A 20,987-nucleotide genomic window follows, 5' to 3' on the forward strand; every position below is an offset into this window, starting at 1 on the left:
TCACTTGTTCCCATTTAAATCAAGTAAGTCATAGTATATCTCTATTTGTTATTTCAAATATTTATTACAGAAAAAAAACAAATCCATATTTTGAGTATTTACTACTTACAGAATCCCTATGTGGCATGATATCCACAAAAGACACTTTCTTCTCTACAGGTGTTAAACGTCTAGGTTTAGGTATTGGTACCTAAGATAAACCAATATGTCAGGATGAGTATGGTGAATAGTAGATAAAGTTTCAACAATTTTTTCTTTGGCAGAGGTATTTGGCTATTAAGTTTGTATTCAAATTTTATGTTTGAAAGAAAATTTGAAGTTATAGCTACTCACTGCAACTGATGTGCTAACAGAGGATGTTGGAGGTAGTGCCTGAACAACTTCTGGTTCTCTGTGTATGAAATTTCCTTCAACTTCAGTAGTTATCGATCCACTTGGTGGAAGATAAGCAAATTTCCATTTTAATATAACATGGATAGTGCCCACAGGATTCTTTTGATGATCTATTAACTCAAATAGTCCTGTCAAATTACAAAAATATTTTTAATTAGTAAGAGTGAAATTTTATTTACATATGAATTAAAGAGAAACAAAGAACCACCCTCTATTTTAAAAAAATTTTTTTTTAGCATTTTTTACTTACAACTCAAATGTCATTGAGAATAAAATAAAGAGGAATTATGATAAGTTCGTTTCTCAAACTGACTTCTTACAGAAATTAAGGCCTCAAAGATAATACTGACTTAACAATGGGAAATTAATTTATAACTATTTTAATTCCCTGAAATTAAATTCAGGATTATTCAGAATTCCTAGCCTTCTTCTAAGACATATCTGGTTGTATTTCAAGTACTGATTTTCATTTTGACTTGAAAATTCTTGTAAGAGACTTGTGTCTAATGAAAAATATATTAAAATTTTAAAATTTCAAACAGTTTATGTATGTAAAGAAATCTTTACATTACTATAAATTGTTATAATTTTAAAATATATGTATTTTAAAAATATTTTTTATTGTAGATGGACACAATACCTTCATTTCATTTTTATGTGGTGTTGAGAATTGAACCCAGCATCCCACACATGCTAGGTAGGCACTCCACCAAGTGAGCTATAGCCCCAGCCCAATTTTAAATATATTTTACCGGAAGTTGTTATATTATTGCAAATCAATATCTACACTGATAAAAAGTCTATGAAATAAATAGATCAAAGAATATGAACAAAATATTGTTAAGATGATAAACTTCTCTTACAGGCATAGGTAAGACTTTTAAATGGCTGAATGAAGAGCTCAGCAAATATTCTTCCCAAAAAGCAATGATAAATGTGGACAGAATGCTTCAAAACAACCATATAATGAAACTGGAAAGTGATCAAAGATATGCAACAAATTGAGGAGCATTTACTGAAAAACATTCAAAACAGTAAGAGTCTGTGGGACTGCTCTTAGCGTCTTCTCTCCTCCTTCTGCTACATGGTACCTACAGAGGTTTATAACATATACAGGTATACTATATATATATATGTCAAGAATAGCAGAAATGTGAGAATGAACACATAGTGAGAATGAAATTGTATTAGTCTTTCTATATTTTAATGGAATTAGGTTAGTGTTAATTTTAAGTAGAGTATGATATGATGCATATTATAATTCTTACAGCAATTGCTCAGTAAATAACTAAAAAAAAAAATGGCCCAAAGTTTAAGGATTCTGAGAAGGTTAGGAAAATTAGTTATAAACAAATCACATCCATAACACTGAGGTACAATTTAAGTTTGCTTTTACAATTTTGTAGAATCAAGAACACAGGCTTACCTGAGATACACCTGTCATGTGCCAATGAAATCAAAGGCACATTGACTTTTCCTATGTAAATATTCTCCTGGGTATCACTATCATCAAACACATAAAAACTCAGAGACTCTGACTTAAGGTATCGATCCAAATCCATATTCATTGGCACTGGGAAACACATATGATCATCAAACTGTGGATCATTGCTACTGGGAATGATGGCTGTATCATGGTCTGCAAAATCAAAAAACTTGTACACAACATATGGGTGTGGCTGCAGGTGGCGAGCTCGGGACTGCAGGTTGTTGCAACATCTTATTGTAATGTCAAGTTCATTTAAGTTGCCTTCTGTGGAATCTGTTGAACTGAGCTGAGCAGTTTTAGGTACTTGCTGACTTAACTGGAAAAACATACATATTTATATTATAGAAATAATACAATTAAAAGATAAACAGCAGCTGCCAACCCCCAAACAAAATAATTTTGTAAATGGACAGAAGCTGCATAATTTCATTCAAAGTTAATTTATCAGTTAAGGTAAAAAAAACCCACTTTTGATTCTTATTTAAAACCATATGTGGACAGATGATCCTGTGCTATTAGCAACAAACATAGGAGATTGAGAAGGTATGTAGAAATTGGTGTTAAAGCCAAAACCAACCAAGAAAAGAGTTATTAATTCTATTTAATAACCAGAGACTACAGTGAGTGATAGGTCTAAAGAAGAATGCCCTAACCAGAGGAGATTCATCGCTTGTCCACAGTGATAATTCTGTTATATTTGGGGTTGGCTCTCATCCTGAACCACTGGGGTTTGAAGAAGCAGATATATAAGGCCAAGATTAGCCAGTGTATCAAAGTCCAACCTCAATAAGAACAAGAAAAATATGGGAGGGCTAAAAAGCAAGGTTTGGGAGGACATTTTGGAAGAGAGATGAGCAGCAGAAGTTATCAGGCAGAGCTGGGAACTACTCTATGGTTCCTTATGGAAATTCTACTAAGAGGGCCACCACACAAGTATTTTGGAAAATAACTGCACTAAACAGTAAATCTTCCATAATTGATATATATAGGACAAAGAAAATGCTAGTGTTTCAGTGTCCCTGTTTAGTTTAGTGTTGGAGAATTCTCTCCTTTCCACGAGGAACTCCTCTGTATTTCTGAGTCTGGATTGAATAGATGAGACCCCTAACTAGGAGACTTAATTGGAGAAGGCCAAATAGAGTCAGAGTCAAAATCTTCTTAGTAGAGATATCTGGTGGGTTGGAGTGGAGAAACCTGAGAAAGGAAATCACAATTCTGTGTTCCCAGGCTAGTCTGCACTCAGTTATGGAAGGCTGAGTGGAATGATTTTTAAAAGTACCACCTGCACTGACATCCTCAAATCCATCCATAAAAGCTAAAATTCCACCAGTAAATGAAAGCCAGAATCTGGGAGTCTAAAAACCTTTAAAATACAAAAATCAAACAAATAATCCGGTTTCCTTGTTTCTAATTCCCATTTCTTTCGGCATTTCCCAAAGTGTATTATGAAGAATATTAGCCAGAAAGATGATCTCTGGGAAGCAAGTGCTATTCTTTCTCAAGTTATGTTAGTAATGGTTCTTTAAGTGAAAGTCACAGAAACCAATCCATTGAGCAGAAATACCACACAGAGGAAGGTTATAAGGACTTTTCATGGAACTATACAGCAGAAATGTGGCTGGACCTTAGGAAGGTAGTAGGACTGGTATACTACTAAAATTTACTTTCTCTTTGGTCTCTATTTTTCTCATAATACTTGCTAATTGTTCTTTCTCCTTGGATCCATTTTTTCCCCCTTTGCTGACTATAATGGTAGAAAATGGCTGCCAATTACTCCCAATTTTACATGTTTTAAGCATCATGAGTCTTGCTTTCTCTTGGTTTCAGAAAGCAGAATCTGATTGGCCCAACTGGAGTCAAGCAGATATTCTGTAATCAGTTATATAATTACATAGGGAGTGTGAGAAAATGAGATAATTTAATAGAAAACTGAACAATGGGGGGAAAGGTCCCATGAATTGGGGAAGGGTCAGTTCTAAGAACAAAGAAAGTAAGATATTTATGAGTTGAGTCAACCTTCCAAAATATTTCTACTATAACACCTTCCTCTGTTATGCAACATAAGTGCATACCTTATGTTTCCTGTTGAAATTCATATATACAAGAAATCTTAAGTCAAGAATCCTATTTAACTTTGCTCAATTCTGTGCTTTCTACATTCACTGGATCATGGAATTCATTTAGGAATATGATCATTAAGACTCCATGAAACATGGTTTAGGAAATGCTAACCTGGGGAATTGCATTTAAACTCCCAGTTCTTAGCAAGAAAATATACATTTTGTATTTGACTTTGCATTTCAGAAACCCAATTTTTGAGGAAACAGTTTGAAAGAAAGAAAATAATTGATATTCCAAGAATAGTTATTTGCTTTCTTAACAGTAGAACTTGTTAATGAAAGACTTGATGTGTGGTAACAGTACTGAAATTATATAACCCCAAACTGTCCTGGTAGTACAAGGGAATTCTTTTGTATTGATGTTCTGTATCTTCATTGTGGTGATTGTTATATGAATTGTGACATGTGACAAAACTGCATAAAATGACTATACACATGTTTACATACACATACACAAATGCCTGCATGTAACAACTGATAAAAATCTGAATAAGGTAGATAGCCTATTATACCAATATCAATTTCCTGGTTTTGATATTAAGCCATAGTTCTGTAAGGTGTTACAACTTGGAGAAACTGGGTGAAGCACACACAGGACCTCACTGTACTATTTTTGCTACTTCCTATAAGACTATGATTATTCCAAAATAAGAAGTTGAAAAAAGCCACTTGAAGGCTGTGAAAGAAAATGATTTCAATTTAAAGCCTGATATATAAGAGAATATTATAAAATTTCTATGTAATAAAAGGGTTCTAAAGTCAATAAAGCTTACCGATTGCATTTGCTCTGGCCCCTTAAAATTTGATGTTATATATCCCAAAGCCTTCGCTCGTTCTCGATAAAGTCGAATTGCTTGATCCATGGGAACTCTTAATTGGAACCAGTATTCTACTGTGCCAAAATTTGGGATGTCTCCTTTAGTTCCTACAAGTCAATACATAACCCACTGTTAAAACAGTCACATAAATGAAATATATATAAGTAAAAGATACATCAATGGTGTTATGCATTAAAACTATAAATTTTATACAGTTCAATGATATGATTTGCACAAATGATGTATGATTGGCAAATAACAGATGAAGAAAAGAGTTACTTTTGGGGTATGGGTTTCATTGTATGTTAAATATTATTTAAAAACTATGTCAAATTATGATTTGGGATATATCATACCATTTCAATCCTTCTGAAATATAAAGAAAAATGTAAATATTGAATCAGATACTCCCCAGATTCTTTTTGATGCTATAGTACTTTTATTTAAACAAGTTGTACTCAATATAGCCTGACATTTGCAATATGCAACCTCAAAATTATAAATATGACATTTCAAATTTTAATTCAACTTTGGGAAATTCTTTGGCATTTTTCCATTTCTTTACTGTACCAAGTACTGGGGGAAAAGTTGTATGATATTTGCCCTGCATACTCTTGTTATTCCTCTGTGAAGACTTATCCTCTGTGGAGGTTCAACAGCTCTGTACTTCCTTCACAGACTTTGTATGTCCTCATTAGAGCACTGATGGCTCTGGCCTGTCTACTCACAACTGTATAGTCTGTACACCACAATGAAAGTTTCTTGAGGGCAAGGAATGTAGTTTTCACCAATATACTCCTACCATAGGGACTAGCACATAATAGATACTCAATATTTGTCTAGTAGAGAATATTGTATACATAAACTTCTCTGAACACATCATGTTATTAAAACTCTACTCCTACCTCATAAATTTCTTTTATTCAACCATGATTTAACATCTAACATTATTTATAAAATGTAATAGAAGAATATCAATGCATACATATTTGGTTGCATATGCATAAAAAATCTTTGGTGAGGGGGTTCAGGGGTGTCTGGAGACAGGAGAGGATAAGATACCTACATCATTTTGACTTTTAAGTCATAAATATATTATCTATGTCATCAACCACTCAATCAGTAAAATAAAATCCCTTTCCAGACACAAAATCAACACTGTTCCTTCTTAAAATGGTTTTTCTACTTGGCTTCTGGGATGCCATATACTTTCAGTTTTCCTCCTATACCACTGGTCACCCCTCAGTTTCCTTTTCAGGCTCTTTTTAAAAAAAGTTATTCTGATTTGTTATATATGATGGGAGAATGCTATTCATTTCATATTACACATATAGAGCACAATTTTTGAAGACACTGATTGTACACAAAGTATTTTCACACCATTCATGTCTTATACATGTACTTAGGGTAATGATATCCATCTCATGCCACCATCTTTCCTACCCCTATGCCTCCTCCCTTAACCTCCCTTCCCCTTTGCCCTATCTAAAATTCCTCCATTCCTCCCATGCTCCCTCCACCTCCATTATGGATCAGCATCCACATATCAGAGAAAACATTCAACATTTGGTTTTTGGAGATTGGCTTACTTCAGTTAGCATAATATTCTCCAACTCCGTCCATTTGCCTGCAAATGCCATGATTTTGTTCTCTTTTAATGCTGAGTAATATTCCATTGTATATCTACACCACAGTTTCATTATCGATTCATCTACTGAAGGGCATCTAGGTTGGTTTCACAATTTAGCTATTGTGAATTGTGCTGCTATAAACATTGATGTGGCTGGGTCCCTGTAGTATGCTCTTTTTAAGTTCTTTGGGTATAAACCAAGGAGTGGGATAGTTGGGTCAAATGATGGTTCCATTCCCAGTTTTCCAAGGAATCTCTATACTGCTTTCCAGATTGGCTGCGACAATTTGCAGTCCCACCAGCAGTGTATGAGTGTGCCTTTTCCCCCACATCCTTGCCAACACTTATTGTTGTTTGTATTCATAACAGCTGCCATTCTGACTGGAGTGAGATGAAATCTTCGAGTAGTTTTGATTTGCATTTCTCTAATTGCTAGAGATGTTGAACATTTTTTCATGTTTGTTGATTGATTGTATATCCTCTTCCAAGAAGTGTCTGTTCAGTTCCTTGGCCCATTTATCTATTGGGTTGTTTGTTTTTTTGGTGTTAAGGTTTTTGAGTGCTTTATATATCCTTGAGATTAGTGCTCTACCTGATGTGCTTGTGGTAAAGATTTGCTCCCATTCTGTAGGCTCTCTATTCACCTTATTGTTTCTTTTGTTGAGAAGAAGCTTTTTAGTTTGAATCCACCCCCATTTATTGATTCTTGGTTTTAATTCTTGCGCTACAGGAGTTTTATTAAGAAATCTGGGGCCTAATCTGACATGATGGAGATTTGGGCCTACTTTTTCTTCCATCAGGTGCAAGGTCTCTGGTTTAATTCCTAGGTCCTTCAGGCTCTTCCTTTTCCTGTTTCTTAAATGTTGGAGTCCCATTTATCAACCCTAAACTCCTATGACCTATATTGCTCTAAAGTGTGCTCTGATTGGCTTTTTAATTTAATTTCACCTTTACTCCAGTTACAGGCCACCTTTCTGCCCCTACAACACGTCAGGTTTGTTCCTCTCTCAGATCTCTGGTTTTGCAATTTCCCCTGCCTGAAACATTCTTCCCCTGCATCCTGGCATGGAACTTCATTCAGGTCTTTATCAACATCACCCTCTTGAGGAAGCTTTCATCTCAAACTAGCAATCTTCCATCCCTCTGTTAGCTTCTTGCTCAAGTTATTTTTCATATCTGAATATAATTATTTATTTGTTTTATTGGCTATTTTCCTTGCTAGAAGGTTAGCTAAGCTATCTGAGAATACAAGTTTTGTCTGTCTTACTTATCACTGACCAGTATTCTTAGTATTTAGTAAGTGGTAACACAATGTTGTCAAAAAAAAAAAAAAATGATGAATGTACTGTAACTGTTTAATCAAACAAGGGTATCAATATGATAAACAAACATCTGAAGTAATAAGTTTTTAAACACTAAATAGCTATTTTACTGATGTAGATAGAGAACCTTGTCCCTATCCAAAAGGCACCTTTAATGTATAAGATACTAATGTAGAATAACAATAGATAACTCAAATTAGTGATCTAAACATTTGAAGCCTATAAACTGTACTTACCAACCAAACTTGCTGTGCAAAATATTCGACCGCTTTTTTCTAGAATTTCATGGAATCTCAATTGACATGCTGCAAGTGTTTCATAATCTGTGCTGTGAGCTTGGTGGACTTCAAGTGTGACAGTATTCTTCTGAATATAATGTAAAAATAAGTCGTTAACATGAACAAGATATTGAGAAGTGAAGTTATATTCTGGGTGAAGGCCTTGAACTATGGGAGTTGTCTGTAGTTCAAAATCATAGAAAGCATAGGTACAGAAAGTGACAGGCTCTTTATCTCCAGATGCCTGTAAAACTTCAGAAGAAAAGATTACTTTGTTGATGTGGATTTCAAATAGATTTTCGCCTCGTTCTAGATGGATGGTTTCATCAAATTCATCGACAGAGTCATCTGGCATGATTTCTGGTTTAAATTTGTACTGTTTGGTGCCATAGGCAATATCCTTTAATTGGGCTACAAGAGAAGACACATAGTTTAGAGATTTTAAAATATTGACATATGAAAATGCAAACTTGTATTTGAAGCAGTCGGACATTTGAGTGCTTTTAGTGGATAATCTCAATCTTAAATTCTATGACTATACCATTTTTCTTGTTTTGATACATCATTTGTTAAACAATAACAAATTATAACTTCAAAATACACACAAGTATAATTTGTCAACTTATAATACAAAGTTTTTAAAAATTACAACTTTAGTTGTAATATAGCCAAAGCCAGCAAAAGGAAAAAGAAAAGCAGGTTTCTGAATGAACAGCTGAGGTCACTATTTTGTTTCACCTGCTCCTCCACCTTTTCTTTGTCCATTACCTTCTCTCCTTAATTTCTCTTTTCTCAGGCTCCTTTCCTTTAGAGTGATAGGTTACATGTTTCTCCTGTGCGGGGTGAAGTGTATGTTTATTGTCTTCATTATAGTAATGGTTTCACAGTTGTACACACAAGCCCAAACTCACCAAAATGTATACTTTAAATGTATCTTTTAAAGTACATTAACTATACTTCTTTAAAGCTATTTTTAAAAAGATCTCTTTTTATTTACATTTTCCCCTACTGTTACACTCAAGTTTCTATAAAGAATAATGTATGTGCGTGTCTCCAACTACTCATGTAAACCACATTGCCTTACTTTTCCATAAAACTACGGCAGAAAATATCAGCAATAACCAATTAATTGCTAGACTCAATGGATACTGGACCCTGTACTATTTGTTTTCTTTGCTTCTATTGAGACTGATGAAACTATCCCTTCTGTGAACTTCTATCTTGGCTTCCATGTCATTATTTCCCCTGCCCTTCCTTTTCTTTCTCTGCTAGTTTTCTGGGGTTCTGCTTTCAATTCTCTTATTAGTCGACATATTCTCATGGGTCATCTCATTTACTTTTATGACTTTTGTTATAATCAGCATGCTGAAAGCTTCCATATTTCTATTTTTAACTCAGATTTTTTTCCTAAATTCCCGACCCATATATCTAATGTTTTACTTCACCCTCTATCTTATAGAATCCCGAAGGCACTTCAAATTCAGTATATCCAAAACAGAAGGTATCATACGGTTTTCTGGCTGTTTTTTTTTACTTTGAATCTCAAGAGGTTGGTGTTAACATTCATCCAGTTGCCCAGGTTAGACACCAGAGTCATCCTAGATTCCTTTTTTGGTTACTCTCACCATATCTTATAGGGTCACTACTATCCAACACTATTTCCTAAATCTTTATCAGATTTGTCCCTATTCTATCACCACTGTATCTATTTAATACCTTCAATTTACTATCTAGATTATTATGGAACTCAACATGTTTCCTTCCTTCATGTCTTACTCATTCTCCTAATACCAGGAGTATAATCTCCAAAATGCAATACTGAATATACTACTTTTACTTAGTGGTGAAGTCTAGTCTTTTGTGTGTGTGCATGTGTGTGGACTGTTTCTAAAGACTCCACACCTATTTTAGAGTTCCCCAAATCATTTTTCTTTGTGTGCTAGGGATTGAACACAGGACCTCATACATGCTAGGGAAAGCACCCTACCATCAAGCCACATCTCCAGTCCTTTTACCTGAATCTTGAGGTAGGAAGAGGCATTCTCTCATCAGTGTTTTCTTAATACCTGCTATGGTTTGAATGTGTTTCCCCAAGTTCATGTGTTGGAAACTTAATCCCCTATGCAACAGTGTCGAGAGGCAGAATCTTTAAGATGCAATTAGGCCATAGAGGCTCTACCTTCATGAATGGCTTCATGTCATAATCATGGGAGTGGGTTTGATATCATAAGAGTGGGTTTACTATAAAAGTGAATTTGGTCTCTTCTTGCTTTCCCTTTGTGCATGTTCTTTTGCCCTTCTGCCTTCTGCTATGGCCCTTGACATGAAGGTCCCTCAAGGTGAACTTCCCAGCCTTACAACTGTGAGAAATAAATCTCTGGGTCTGGGGTTATAGCTCAGTGGTAGAACATGTGTTTAGCATTCACAAGACCCTCAGTTCAATCTTCAGCACCAAGAAAAAATACCCTTGAGGGTGGTGCCTCAGTTTTTTTCCTATTTGTATTCTTTACTGGCTAGCACTTTGCTTAGGATGCATTAGAGACTTGATCATGTTTACTGAATAAGTCAATGAATTTAAGAGACATATAAAACATACTTGTAAAAGTTTGTTAAGTTTTGAAAAGAATGAAAATTCTTAACTCTGTGACCTCCCTTTTAACCAAGAAAGTTCCATTAAGCAAATTTTTATTGAGTACTACTTGGAAGAAAAGGTACACACTGCTTCTCGACTTTTGGAAAGCCTTGTTCAGTCAGATAAAGATATTTATTTTGCCCTTCTTCATAGATCAGAAGTTTTAAAAGTATGGTGCAGGCACCTCTGAGGGTCTCTAAAACTGTTTTAGGGGGTCGATGAGGACAAAACTAATTTCATACTACTACCAAGATGTTATTTGCCTTTTTCATTTTATTGTCTTACATGTGTATAATGAAGTTTCTCAAAGACTACATGATATGTGTTATTAAGACAGATTAAATGCAGAAACAGATGTAATAATCCAGCTGTTTTCTATTAAGTCAGATCCTAAAAAGATTTGCAAAACATTAAAAATTTTTAAAAATTAAAAATAATGCTACTCTACTCATATATATACATATATATATAATATATATATATATATATATATATATATATATATATATTTTTTTTTTTTTTTTTTTTTGGGTAAACAGAACTTTTAAAAATAAATACTAGGGCTGAAGTTGTGGCTCAGTGGCAGAGTGCTTGCCTGGCACGTGTGAGGCCCTGGATTTGATCCTCAGCACCACATAAAAAAATAAATAAAAATAAAGGTATTGTGTCCAACTACAACTTAAAAATAAATGTTCGAAAAAACAAATACTATAATTAATGTTAACATACAATAGGTTTATTATTATTTTAACATGAATTAGAAATATTTAAAAATTTTCTCGCTTGATTTTTAATATGATAAATATCAAAAAGTATATATTGTGAGAAAAAGGCCTCTATGATCATAAATAAGTTTAAGAGGGTAAAGTTACTGCTGGCACAGATGACTAAGTATTATACAGCAGTGGACATGAAAGAGTCGAGTACCCATCAGTGTAGAACTTATATGGTGGTTACAGTGAATATGCAAAACTCTAACAGCTGAGGAACACTTATATAATCCCTACACATATATTTTCTGAGTACCTGAGGGGAAAACTGGGGAGGTAAGTGCTGTGCTAGCCATATGAAGCCTCACACCGGCATCTGAATAGCTTGCAGTCATTTCTAACCATAAAGAATCATGGGCCCCCAAATCACTAGGGGTGGGACTCCATAAGCCACAATTTAGATGGGTTCCTCAGATTATTCTCATACTTGCTAAAGTTTGAAAATCACTGCAAGGACATTTTAGGTAGAGAGATGGTTAGGAGTAATCAGAGCCAGGTTCCTGACATGGGGGAGCACTGAGTTTGATTTTGAAGCACAGAAGGGTCTATGTTGAGGTCAAGGTGGAAAGAAGGTTTAGACAGAACAAACTGTAAGAACAAAAGCAGGATGCTGGAACTGAGCAAGATGAAGGAACCTAAGAGGAAGAAAGCCTATTTGGTGAGGAGTGTAAGTTGCTTAGAAGGGAAATAACAAACGTGGTGTTAAATTTGAGCCTGTGGTACTTTATGAAGTACTCTGAAATCTTGCCTGCAACAATGAAGCAGTAGGGAATTACTAAAACTTCTTAAGCAGAAAAGAATCAGATGAAAGAGCTTTTCTGGTAACTTATTATTATAGCTATGAATTTGGAAAAATACAGCAAAAAGATACTGTGAGTGAAGATTTGGATGACATTTTCAGCCATTATAAGATCCATTCCTCTAGTTACTGTGTATACGGTACCTTCTAGTTTCTGGATGCGTGCAGCCCTGACATCAAGAAGATGAACATATTGTTCCACTTTAAGTTCATAATCTTGCTGCAAACTTTCCATCTTATGGGTCACTGCCTCAACTTCCATCTAAAAAACAAGAGCACATAAACTTCAATACTATAATTAGTTCCATTTTCATTTATCAAAGTTACTATGATTCAAGCATTTTCTAGATCCTGGGAATACCAGGTCCTATAAACTATGGTTTCCTGATCTCATATAGCTTACAGTTTAGAAAATTATACTTGGCAATGTTCACAAATAAGAAGTAAAGTAAATAAAACTCTGGATTCCTTTTTATGGAGATGAGTTTCTGTTTTATTAAAAGCTAATGTAAAGCCTGGCATGGTGGTGCTTGCCTGTAATCCTGGCTACTTGGAGGGCTGAGGCAGGAGGATCCCAAGTTTGAGGTTAGGGAGGGCAACTTATTGAGTCCCTGTTTATAAAAGAAAAGAAGAAAACAAACAAACAAACAAACATAAGGTGGTCCACTGCTACTATTAATTGCCCTAAACCAGGGACTTATTTGTTTTTAGACTATTTCTTTTTTTTAAATGTTTTATATTTTAGTTTTAGGTGGACACACAATCTTTTATTTTATTTTTATGTGGTGCTGAGGATCGAACCCAGTGCCTCATGCATTCTGGGTGAGCACTCTACCACTGAGCCACAACCCAGCCCCTGTTTTTAGACTATTTCTAACCACCTAGTCACAAGACTAAATTACAGGGATGTGGTAATATATAATAAGAGGTGGCAATAGATAATAGGATATAATAGATGAATACATGATAACACATATGTTTAAGAAAAGTAAATCATCAGGAGAACAGCATAGAAAACCTACTCTCTTGATTTAGTACAGAGTGTACTACTTACCTGATAATCTTTGTTAATTTTATGCTGCATGATTAGCATGTTTCTTGTCTTTTCAAGTTCTTGCACTGTTTCTGCATGAGTTGCTTGCAGCTCTCTCATGGAGCGTTCCAGATCTTTATTAATTTTACTGTCTACTTTCTCTAAAAATGAAAGGTCTCCATTTTTTTGTTCTTTTTGAGCCTAAAACAAAAACATGTTTATTACTGAAGAATTTCTAAAATGTGACCGTGTGAATTAATGTAGATCAAGCAGGAAACAATTATTGAAAACATGTATTCAATTTTTTCCATTAGGAATACAGCAGTTCTAAAACATATTTGCATAGATATTTGAACAATTTAAAAAATTAAAAAACAGTTTATTACCTCATGACATAAAAAAGAATCATTATTTATTTCTCTTTAATTAAAATGTACACTATGATCTAAAAAGGAAGTAAGTGTGTATTTTTGTGTCTTCTTGTGAGTATCAGTGTATCCCAGAACTAGAAAATTGTTATATTTACAATTCAGTATTTTACTTGAGATAACAGGGTGTAAACCAAGGCCTCTTAGGGCAGAAAATTGTTGATTAGTTTTTTATTGTGAGACAGGCAAAAATAAAATGTTTAACATAATTAAAGGAAGTGCTTTAAACACGAGTTTTTGATGTTTACTTTATTGTAATTTTGATGTCATTATGAAATATGCATTTGCTGCAACTAAATGTCATCTGAACACTTTCATGAGTCTTAGTAGATACACGTCCTGTGTGTGTGTGAAAAATGCACTAAGTTTCAGAAGATGCAAAAATAATTCACTTTCCAAATGCAAGGGTTACAGATAAAGGTCATCAGTATATTGAAATAGTTTTATGTACATAAAACTCCAAGGGTGTAGTTCAGAAAGTTACCTTTATAAGCAGGAGAGCTTCACTTAGTTCATCAGCATTAATATCACTCTCCTGCAACAGATTAAGTAAAAGTTCACAATGAAATATTAATGGAAAGTTAAGAGAAATTCCAACTACTCAGTTTTTTTCTAATGGAATATAAGGTGTCTGTTACCATGACTTAATAAACTAAGTATCAGAGACAATCCAACTATTGAGAATATCCTCATAGAATATAAGCTTCCTGATACCATGAGTTAAAAAACCAAGTCATATGTTCATAATCTTTTGCTTTGAAATTATAGTATTTTTTCTGTGCTAAAACATGTACATGTGATTTTTGAGTTTATTTCCTAAATAAGAAATAGTTCACCTGGTTGAAAAACTTCATGTGGTTTTTAAGTTCATCGAGTTGTTGCTTTTGTTCCAGACACTGTAACTGAAGTCCTCTATTCTCTTGAATGAGTTTTTCATTTTGGTCTTAAAAATAAAGTCAACACAATTAGAAAGGTAAGTGAGAATTAGGCCTAAGAACACATTTTAAATTAATTTAATTCCTGATAAGCCCTAAGCCTGATCTAGTATTGTTCAGGTCAAAGAGAAAATTGAGCTAGCACCTAAACAAAGGCAGCAGGGGAATAAGGAACAAACGAACACTATCATGTGTCTACCATATGATTCACTTGCTTATCAAAAACTTAAGTTCACAGTATTAATATAAGGAAATTGTGGCTTCTGGGACTTCAAAGGCAAGTTCTATTTAAAATGCCTAAGAATATATGTTTCTAAATCTATAATTTTTACTTACTTATTAAGGGTCCTGAAAGGCATGCAAAAATAAAAAAAAAAAAGTTTTGTCTATAGTTTTCTAATCCTCCTTTGAATTTTCTTTCCCCAACTCAGCATAAAGTTTTTGTATTATGACAATTTTTCTGATAAGCTCTGGATCCATAATTTAATCAACCATACTTCTAACCAATCTGTTCCAATAGGAGAAACAGATTCTCAACCAGCGCAAGATACTCAATAATGATTCGTATGTGTTCTTTATTCACTATGTTCATGCTATTAATTAATAGGACATGGATGTAGAGCTATTGTTAAGGGATGGATATAAGTTACTTTTGCCGAGGCACTCATTCGCAAGATTGTAAAGTAGAGCTACAGAATAGAGCGAATTCATAAAGACTATTTTTTTTTTACTCTGCATTAAATATGTTAAGCATTGTTTTAAAAAAGCACAACAGCTAGCAACAAATCCACTGCAGATTTGAGCTTCGTGCTTCTCAGTGCACTCTGCACTAGAGTTCACCCTTTGCTGACTCTCTGTGGACTAACTCTAAACCATGTCATCCAAAGTGTCTCCACTAATTTCATTCTGCTCTCAATGATTTATGTTTATCATAAGTCCTCAACTTAGGTTGTACATTTTTGTTTCCTTTCCTTAAGAAAAAAAAAAAAAGAAAGAAATCAACACATTTGCCAAGAATTCTTTCCATGAATGCATTTGCATTCTGACTGCATTTTCTACAAAAATATGTTTCTGCCTTTTATAAGGCTTTGTGTTCTCAAGCTATAAATACTACATATAAGTAAAAATGTTAAGTTACACAGTTAAGAAGTAATAAACTGAATTTGCATGTTTTAAATATTTTCTGGCAGTCTCAGAAGTTACAAAAAATTACAACCTTAAGATACAAAGAGTTGCAGAGACAATTTAATCTCAAATATATAATAAGCACTTTTATCGCATTAATAGAAGGTTAAAAGGTCATCCTATGGAATAAGTTACTTTTATACAGTAAACTAGCAGAATTTCCAAATATGAAAGATACTCGGAAATTTTGAAGATAAAGGTCCAACACCTGACATTTCAACTGAAAATTAGGATTAATAATAAATAAGAGTTCTTATGAGATAAACTAACTCTTTTGGTTAAGGAGTAGAATATGTTGATTAGGTTAAAACAACAACTAGATAGAATGATTAAGAAAAACAAAAACAAAAAACCAAAGTAAATACAGTCAGAAGTAAAAAGTAAAACCAAAAATACTGAGGATAATACAATTTTATTCTATGGTCAAAACAAGACATTTAGGGGTTCTAAAAATGAGCTATGGTATAAAGAACATGGTTGTTCCACCTTAATCTAGTCACAGTGTGAATTTTGATCATTATTTGTATGCTTCAATTTTTCTATCCTTTTAAATTTTCAGAGCAGAGTTCTTAAGAATGATATGTTAATGGGTATGAATAAACTTAAACGTTTCCATTCTTTACTCATTTCTGTTTCAACAACTATGTCTCCATTCACTGATATTTTTAAAACTGGGCATTATTAGTAGGAAAATAACTTAGTAGGAGACATTACTGAGTACCAGTAACCTTTTCTTTACTGAATTTATGTAGACTTATACATTATATTTTTCCTTTCTTAAACTGTTTATTGAGGATATAACTCTTGGATCTTTAAAAAGTACTGAAACGCCAACAGTTCAAAGAGGAAATAGACTTGCTGAATTATAATATGAAAAATCAAAGCACTCTGTACAAGATGAAAAATAACCTCCTTACCTTATGATTTGACAAAAAGCAGGTTAAGCTAAACAGCATTTTATTCAAATGAGATAACATTTCACTCTTTTAAACTTATGTTCTTCTAGCACACCATTAATAAGCAGAGTGCAGAGAACAATTCAACTAAACAATTTTCAGAGCTCCTTTGTGCTAATATCTTCAGCTGTGATCAATATAACCATACGCATTATGCTGAATTATGCATTTCAGCTAAAGATAGAAAGGAACTTTCAAAAGCAAGCCCTTAAACACATGCAGTTAATTTAAGCATTAACCAAATGCAAACTGCATTTACATATCCTTCCCCCGCATATTCGCACAATCTGAAACTAATTTGTACCTTGAATAAAGAGGTGAGTATTCTCTAAAAATAATTTGCCATTTAGATGAATGACTACAAGAAGCCAGGGAAACATCTTCTGGCAAAGAACACTTGCTACATGAAAAGGTAAATGTGTGAGGAGTGAGGAGAGCTCAAAGTAAAATTAACCAACTTCAAAATTTGTAACATAATAAAAAAACTTTCTCAATATTAAAATATTTTCTTAAATAGAAAATTTCATTTTTAAAATTTACTGTTTCCCTGGAAAAAAATGGTTAAAGGCTGCAACATTTTTCTTATAATTTATCGTAATATGTTTACAAAGAAACAAAAACTTAAATCCTCGGACCTGTGAATTTGAACTAGTCAAAGAAAAATAACTGGAAAATAACAGTTCTGAAAAATTTTATTTAGGAAATAATAATTGGATAAAAGTATAAAGATTTGTGTAGAAAATGTTGCTCATTGAAAAATTAAGTTACTTAAATATTCATCAATAGAAGGTTGTTAAATGAGCTATGGTACATCCACACTGGAAAACTATCACAGTCATTATAAATGTGATTTAAATTTATAGTCAAGAAACAATTTTACCTTATATACAAAAGCACATTATAAAACTATACACATATAGAAATAACTCTGAAAAGACATACATCAAATATAGCACTGATTATCCTGAGGGCTAAGAAATTGGGTGATATTTTGGATTTTATTTTCTGGACTTTAATTCACAGTGTGCCTAAGTTATTTTCATTATTCAAAAAAATTTCCCAGAGATATAAGAACCAGTGAGAGAGAGAGAGAGAGAGAGAGAGAGAGAGAGAGAGAGAGAGAGAATATGAGAATGGACTAAATGAATTAAAATACCTTTGTAATTATAATACTTAATAATTAAGAAGAACTCTCAGAATTAATTTAACAATAATAAACAGGTTAAAAAAAAACACTGAGATTTTACTTCCTTTAGAAGACTTTCTTTCCAAAGATGAATTAAGATGTCTAAAACAACATAGTTTTGATATCTAAAGAAATACAGAAAAGGATAGAAATAAAAAAGGTTTATTTCATTTAAGAAAGAGCAATTTATCTGTTTTTGGAAAAGTGAGAGGGAATATAGAGCACTTCCTCTTCCTTCAGTGAACAAGAATTTATTGAGCAACTGCTAAGACAAAACACTGTTAGGTATCTGACACTGCACATTAAAACCAGGAACCATGTATCTTTGACATCAAAACTTTCTTCACCAGGTCAGAAGATAATGCTGCCATTTTATTCTACTCACAATCTCCCAGAAAATTTCACACAGAAATCTATCAACTGATTTAATCACTTGGTGAATAAATATTGACTGCTTTTTTTTATTAGAATTCAGACCCTGTTGATTATAAGATTTATTAAAACATGAAAAAAATCTGACTACAATTTTAAAATGCTATCACTTATAAGATGTATTCCAGTTTTATACATATAAAAATGTGAAAAATAATGTTCCTTTTATTCAATAAGATAATGGCATTGTGATCTAAATCAATGAGAGTACTAACTACAAATATAATATTTTTTTACTGAGTTTATATTAAGCTTTTAAACATTCTCATGCAACTGAATTGCAAATGTTCCAAGGAAGCAACCTTATTATCACATTACTTGGTTTGTCTAGTAGATGAGCAAACAGATTACATCACTTGAATCAAATAATTCAGTTCCCCAATGGTGCATTTGCATGTACTATCTGTGTGTGTGTGTGTAATTCAGATGTCTTCTTTAATTATAATTACGTTACTTATATGAGACAAGAAAGGTAAGATTTGTACCTTATAACATCAAACCTATTAATGGTAATTATTTTGGCAGAGATTTTGATAAAGCTTCCTGGTATTTAAATTTACTGGCACAGAACAGAATAAGATGTCTCATTACCAGAGAGATTTTCCTGTTCAACCTACCAAAACCAACAAACAACTACTTCTGCCACTCTGTCATTTTACACCATTTTGTTTTTCCTCCCATTATATTTGATACCAACTGACATATTACAAATTCATATAATTATTGTCAGTTTCTACCTCTTAAATTTAAGTTTCATGAGGGCAAGAACTATGATTTATTAATTGCTGTATCCTCAGAACTTGGAAGAGTACCTAGTATATACTGGTGCTCAATAAATACTTGTTGACTGTTGAAGAAAGGCTCAGGCTGGCCTCAGAGAATGGTCCCTGTGATCCCAGCAACTCAGAAGGCTAAGGCAGGAAGATCCCAAGTTTGAGGTCAGCCTCAGCAATTCAGTGAGGCAGACCCTGTCTTAAAAATAAAATAAGACAAAATAAAATAAAAAGGGCTGTAGACGTAGTTCAGTGGTAAAGAGCCCCTGAGTTCAATCCTTATTACGAGAGGAGGAGGGGGGAAGGTCTCAGAATTTAGGAAAATTAAACAATTAAAGTAAACCTGAATAAAAGTAATTCTGAGAAAAAACAATTCCTTGGGCAAATATGCTAGCCTAAGTAAGGGAAATTTTGAGAAACAAATAAATTTACAAAAGTAGACAGCTGTTAATACAGGCTGCATCTCTAGTACGTATCAAGGCGACTGGCAAACAGTTGACACCACAAGAAGTTATTGATCGACTGGATGAATAAACATTAGATGTCTGAAATGAGTATGTCAGTAGTTATTTTATATGTACCTCTTTCAGTTTTTAATCTGTCAAGGATTTCAGTTTTGTCTGTTAAATCAGATTTTAAGGCAGTCTCGAGCTGAGCAATCTGTACTTTCAACTGCTGTTCCTTTAACTTCCATTGCTCTTCATGGGCAGCACTGAAGGCACTGCAAAACACACGTGACATGCAAGGAAAGCTTGGAAATCAGCTTCAACCGAAAATAATAAAGAGAAAAGCTTTTAGTGGCACAGAGACCACTGTCATCATGTCTTAGGAATTAAGTAAACATATGCTGGTCTGCTGCTGTTGAAACCAAGGCGCCTTTCTCAGGCTGCGGTTAGGGAACATGAAAGAGTTTGTGGGATGAGTAAAGGAACTGGCCTTAATTTAGAGCTCTAAAGTCAGAAAAGTTGGCAGTGTGCAGCTTTTGTGGGACTAGTAAAGGAATTCAGATACTGTACATACTCCAGAGGAATCCACAATTCCAAACCTCAGCAATTGACAACGAACACAACCATACTCTCCCACTTAAAAACCCTCTTAATACAGAGAAAAATGGACTTTCTACCTGATCTTTAATTCTGTGAAACTTTTAAAATGTCTTGGATAATAACATCTTAACAAAATACTGACTACCAAATGATAGCATACTGAATCACAGGCAGTAATTCTGATCTTAAGAAGTAGTGATAATGTAGTTTTGTCCTAAAAAACAAAAAGCAATAGGCTAAGAATTAAAAACTGTACTTGTAACACATGAATGGAATGAAAACCAATGCCCTGGTCCTAATAAGAATGTTGAAGATAGAAATATTATTCCTCAATAAAAGTACAGCAGCTTTAATTATGATTACAATCTGCTAATGATCAAGGCCTAGCATATCAGAAGGAAGAAACAGATAAAAAGTAACTAAATGACACACAGAAGGTGTGCAGTGGTTCCTGAATCCTGGTCTAAACAATGGTGCTAGACTAGCTGTACAGACACTTAGATTAAAAAATGAAGATCCCAAGTCTCAGGGACTCATATTTTTATAAAGCTCCCCAGGTGATAGCCAGGTTTTTGGAAACATTGATCTCAATTTGCATTTCATCAGAAAGCCATTATCTGTGAAGCTTGTTATGACTGAATAATCATCAGCAGCTTTGACCCTTCTACTTATTTTAAACATAGTAAATGAAATAAACATTTAAAAATCTAGTTTTCTACTGATGATGAAGTAAATAGAAAAGAAATGTATTATTTCAAGTTG

General features: G+C 33.6%; 1 protein-coding gene across 3 annotated transcripts in view; it reads right to left on the reverse strand.

Moving 5' to 3' along the window:
- Rpgrip1l (RPGRIP1 like) overlaps positions 1–20,987 on the reverse strand; it is a 101,697-nt gene that overhangs the window by 49,485 nt on the left and 31,225 nt on the right. For all 3 annotated transcript variants that reach the window (XM_046435034.2, XM_046435031.2, XM_046435035.2), the window contains exons 10-19: positions 19,761–19,900; positions 14,549–14,655; positions 14,197–14,247; positions 13,306–13,485; positions 12,396–12,513; positions 8,009–8,461; positions 4,776–4,927; positions 1,820–2,198; positions 334–521; positions 110–190 (exon numbers count right to left, since the gene is read on the reverse strand). In XM_046435034.2, coding sequence (XP_046290990.1) covers positions 110–190; positions 334–521; positions 1,820–2,198; positions 4,776–4,927; positions 8,009–8,461; positions 12,396–12,513; positions 13,306–13,485; positions 14,197–14,247; positions 14,549–14,655; positions 19,761–19,900 — 1,849 coding nt within the window. The remainder of the gene's footprint in view (positions 1–109; positions 191–333; positions 522–1,819; positions 2,199–4,775; positions 4,928–8,008; positions 8,462–12,395; positions 12,514–13,305; positions 13,486–14,196; positions 14,248–14,548; positions 14,656–19,760; positions 19,901–20,987) is intronic.

The sequence above is a fragment of the Marmota monax genome, unplaced genomic scaffold, assembly GCF_021218885.2.
Source record: "Marmota monax isolate L192 unplaced genomic scaffold, Marmota_monax_Labrador192_F-V1.1 WCK01_AAM20220418_F8-fsc00024, whole genome shotgun sequence".
In the NCBI taxonomy this organism is placed as follows: Eukaryota; Metazoa; Chordata; class Mammalia; order Rodentia; family Sciuridae; genus Marmota; species Marmota monax.